Source organism: Montipora capricornis, chromosome 8 (genome assembly GCF_036669925.1).
Source record: "Montipora capricornis isolate CH-2021 chromosome 8, ASM3666992v2, whole genome shotgun sequence".
Lineage (NCBI taxonomy): Eukaryota > Metazoa > Cnidaria > Anthozoa > Scleractinia > Acroporidae > Montipora > Montipora capricornis.
The window spans coordinates 51,403,113-51,407,439 of NC_090890.1; the positions used below are offsets into that span (position 1 = coordinate 51,403,113).

The following is a 4,327-nucleotide window of genomic DNA, read 5'->3' on the forward strand; positions in this document are numbered from 1 at the left end:
AGTAACTGGGATTTTACAGTATAATTTTCTGTGAAGACAAACTTTTGTTTTCGTTAGATCTGATTGCCAGCAGAAGTCAGATTTTCTCCATCACTTAATGTTTTCTCAATTTATTTATCTACAAAAGGTTAATTAAGCATCATCTCTGCAGCATTATTGCTCTAGTATTGCTTCTTTGGGACTGTTGTGGGTGTAATAATTGTTTGGGATGCTTGAAATTTCATGTTGCGCGGCCTCAGACAAAAGAATGAAATTTAAAGAATTTCAAACACTTGCTCTTAACTTTAAGAGCCGGCAGAAGTGGCTGTTTGACAAAAATAGATCTGAGACATCATTTCTTTGCTGTTGAAGGAAATCGCAAGGCATCTGCAAGAAAAGGAATCGTTAAAATTGGAGCGTGCAAGGCAACGTCGTATAGAACGACAACAAAAGGAAGAAGCAGAGGGCAAAATGCTGAGTGAAGCTCTTTCAAAGCTAAAAGAAAATGGAAAAAATCGTGTGAATCATTTTGAAGTGGCTGAAATTCAGACAGGTTAGTCAAACTCTTCTAATCAAGAATCAATCCAAACAACCTTCAAATAATACTTCCAAATGTTGTTATCTGGGTAATAAATAATAGTACTTAGTTATAGGTGTTTGCTGGTGTCATTGTTACCCTGTCTAGTTTATGAAATGATGTCATTCTGAGCAGCAACAAAATAATTACCGATCAGTGTCTACCGTGAAATTACAGTACTGTGCAACCTCTTTCGAGTCTCGAGTCTCGCGAGGATCGAGGAACGGCAGTCGAGAATCAAGCAGTTCCTGTTGTGATTTAATCGAGGAGTAATGCTTTCGCGAAAGCTGAATTGATTATGAAGAACTGACAAGGTTTCCCGTCCGTGATTTTGTGAGAATCAAGTGTCGAGGATCTAGTTTGATTTCGAGTGAATCAAGTCTCGATTCTCGAATTGATTTTTGATCCTCAATTCTCGTGATGATCGAGTCGAGACTGTCAACTTACTTTTGCATGGTTCTGTACTGTAAATTCGAAGTGGGATACAGGAGAGGGTCTCTGCGGTAGGGGCAAGACATTGGCAAGACATTGGCAAGACATTGGCAAGGCATTGCCACAGCGAGGCTCAGAGTACAGTAGTTTCCATGGTGGCCTTCCCCCCCCCTACACCTTCAATCTTAGACAAAACTCTTGGGAAAAATTGTAGCTTTGGCATAATTTGATATGCACTCACAAAGTATATCCGTCCTTACCCCTCTTTCTTCCCCCCCCCCCCCCCCCTTCCCTTATTACCAATGTTGTAATAATGAGGCAAAATACTGTGCAAGCCTTTGGCCGTTTTTTTAACCAACATTGGAATGTGGGGGGAGGTGGGGAAGCAGGAAGAATTTAATCTTAATCACTGACAAATCAGAGTGCCACATTTTCCCAACGAGTTTTGTCCAAAATGGTAGGTAGGTCTCATTTTGCCACTGCTTACTTTGCACTTTTAAAAACTTTTTAAAATCACTCTTTAATACTTTTAGGTGGTTTTACTGTAGCAGTGCAGAGATTTTAATGGTAAGATTGTATTACATTGCATTAAATTTTGTCACAGCACTGGTTCCTGTGGGTTCTAGAGATCGCCCAGTGCATACAGATGATACGAAACCTCATCAGAAACTATCAGCAAAAGGTAGTAACAGTAGCAGAGGATCTGATAATGGCAACAGCATGGGAGAAGGAACTGTCGTTCAGCTGCCGCGACCGGCTGAGGGAGGACGCCTTGAGTGTGACAGGATTATTATGGATGATGGAACAGCTATTCACTTCTTTGATGAAAATGACGATTCAGGTGTGAGGGAAAAAGCCCACCGAAGATCAAGAGAACGACAGGATGAGGTGGGAAATTCCGATGAGTGACTGGTTCAACAAAAAAGTTTAAATATAGTGGCTGGTATTGTTTACAGTCATCACCTTGCACTCAGTGTCGGTCTCCAAATGCAGTATCACGTCATTTATATGTAAATACTACAACTTCTACCATCCAACTTTTTTTCTCCTTAAAATACGTCTTAAAATATGTTTTCTGTGTGCCTATTACGAGTATATGAGACCATTAAAAATTGGGGTGGGGGGTGGGGGGGGGGGGTCACACTGCTCGTTTCTTCGCAACACGATGATAAATGGGAGGGAAAGGGGCAATTTCAGCTTCAAAGTGATCTTTTTCGGGGAAAGGACTGGGGCGAGTTCCAAAACAGCACCTTAACTAAGAAGAATTATCATGATTGTACTTGGAAGCTCTTGAACAGCAAAAGCGGACATTGTTCCCTCTCTTTAGATGGCCAGCGTGAAATGCCATCATCTCCGAAGTCGCAATGTTATGCGCAGTATGAGATGCGCGGTGCAAAACAAGGGAATCACCTTAAGCCAATCATTAAGGGCTACAGCTCTTGTTTTTAAACCCGATAAAACACTGCTGCGAGTTTTTTAAACATTTCTTAGAAAACCTTCGTTTTTATGGAGATTCCCATTAAAATTATCAAACACCTGCTAAACTGCTATTTTAAACATATTTTTATTATCCTTGTTGCTTCAAAACGCCAAACATACCGTTTTGAATCATCACTGCGTATTTTTATTCCGGAATAGGGTCAGTCAAACGCATCCTAATACTGACAAGCACATAATGACTGGCTCCCTCCGTTTCGAAACGAGTTTGCCAGCGAAATCTTTCAAATCAAATTGAGTGAACTCAGTGAAGTATCTTCATAGAATTAACCACATTTCCGTTTATGATTTAAAATTCTCGCCCAAGTCTCGTTTTTAAGGCAAACAGAACTCGGAAATGGACCATTGAAAAAGAACTCTTCATACGGTGGACTAAATAAGTAGCCGCTTTTGTTTAACTCTGTGCGCTAAGAAAGACATGTATGATGACATAATTTTCTTTTGACCAAGGAAAACCAGAAGAACACATTGCCCTCCTGATGGCTCTGTTAATATCTGTTAATATCTTGGATTTTCACATCTCTTTTTATTTTATTTTGTGCATTATTTTCACTGTCCTCGTTAATGCTTGATTCTTTACAGAACCATCGGAGTGGGTTTTTCGTCACTTTGTGCTCGAGTTGGAGGAATGGCTGCTCCGTATATAGTGGCAAGAGAAGGGGTGATCTTATTATTTATATACCTCCATCTTACCTAGATAAGAGGAAGATCGCTTCCACAAAAATTGACGTTACTGCCAGAACTTAATAACAAATAATAATCATGCATGGATTAGTAAAGTGCGTTCTATCTCTAGTAATATTCATTTTAATAATAATAATAATAATAATAATAATAATAATAATAATAATAATAATAATAAAGCGTAGGTGAGCATGAAAGCGTGAGGACGCAAGTTCTCGTGCTCCTGCTGAAACATCAATTTTGACGCTTAAATAATGCGTGTACTCGCAATCTTAGTATTGATCTTGAATAACATCTACAATGATCAACATACCACGTAAACAACTAGCGCAACACGCTTGTAACCAACCAAATACTTCAAGTTTAGAAGATGGACAAACGAGTGCTGTAGAACACCGCGCAAGAACTAAGTGGACCGTGGAAATGAATTTTGCTTTAATAGAAGCGAGGAACGGAGCTGAGGACTTAGTGGATCCTATCACAGAATGTGGAAATTGTAAAACGATTACATCGTAATGATGTGTAGCACAATCACCATACCCACTTGGGGGTGACTCACAAACATTTCCTGATTTATTCAGTTTAACGTCTTCAATGAAGCTATATTTTTGCTGAATGCTAAGGTTATCCTTGTTGATTAGCATACAGGGTGTAAAAAGGGTAAGCGACTTTCCTTTCTTGAGAAAACAAAGGAAAAGGATAGAAAAATAGGAAAATTTTGAGTGTAACGCGTAACACAATTTTCAAATTCAAAGTCTTCAAAACCATTTTTCATAAGAGAGAACAATTATGTGGATTAACGGACAATAACCAGTGATAACACGCAGTAAATACTACATATGAGCCAAATTAAAACAGTTCAAGTTTATTAAAACACATTAAAAAGATTCAAAATTCCGTACTTTCCTTACTGTAACGCTGTGTTTTGGAATTCTGGCGCTCACTAGGTTATAGTTTGAAACAAGTCTTCAATTGATATCTGTGGCTTCAAAACCATCTCAACTAAATGTTCATACCTTGTGCTTTAACATACAGAAAAATTAGTTTGAGGGATCCACTACGAATGGAGAAATCACTCCTCAAAACAGTCACTACGCTTTTTCTGTTCCGCAATTACGCAATAATATTTTTCGAGACCACTTCTTTCAATGTTGCTCC

At 38.8% G+C, this 4,327-nt stretch overlaps 1 protein-coding gene across 1 annotated transcript; it reads left to right on the plus strand.

Moving 5' to 3' along the window:
• Positions 1 to 266: 266 nt before the first annotated feature.
• On the plus strand, positions 267 to 3,419 carry LOC138013541 (uncharacterized). The gene is made up of 3 exons (XM_068860641.1): positions 267 to 532; positions 1,593 to 1,876; positions 3,068 to 3,419. Exons 1-3 carry the CDS (start codon positions 451 to 453, stop codon positions 3,230 to 3,232), a joined length of 531 nt encoding a protein of 176 aa, XP_068716742.1. The 5' UTR covers positions 267 to 450; the 3' UTR covers positions 3,233 to 3,419.
• The last annotated feature ends 908 nt before the right edge of the window (positions 3,420 to 4,327 follow it).

What these genes read in the sequence shown, in the direction of transcription:
- LOC138013541 (XM_068860641.1), top strand. Translation starts at nt 451, where the DNA reads ATGCTGAGTGAAGCTCTTTCAAAGCTAAAAGAAAATGGAAAAAATCGT. An exon ending in AGTGGCTGAAATTCAGACAG is followed by an intron (nt 533 to 1,592) that starts GTTAGTCAAACT and finishes ATTTTGTCACAG; the next exon opens with CACTGGTTCCTGTGGGTTCT. An exon ending in CAAGAGAACGACAGGATGAG is followed by an intron (nt 1,877 to 3,067) that starts GTGGGAAATTCC and finishes GATTCTTTACAG; the next exon opens with AACCATCGGAGTGGGTTTTT.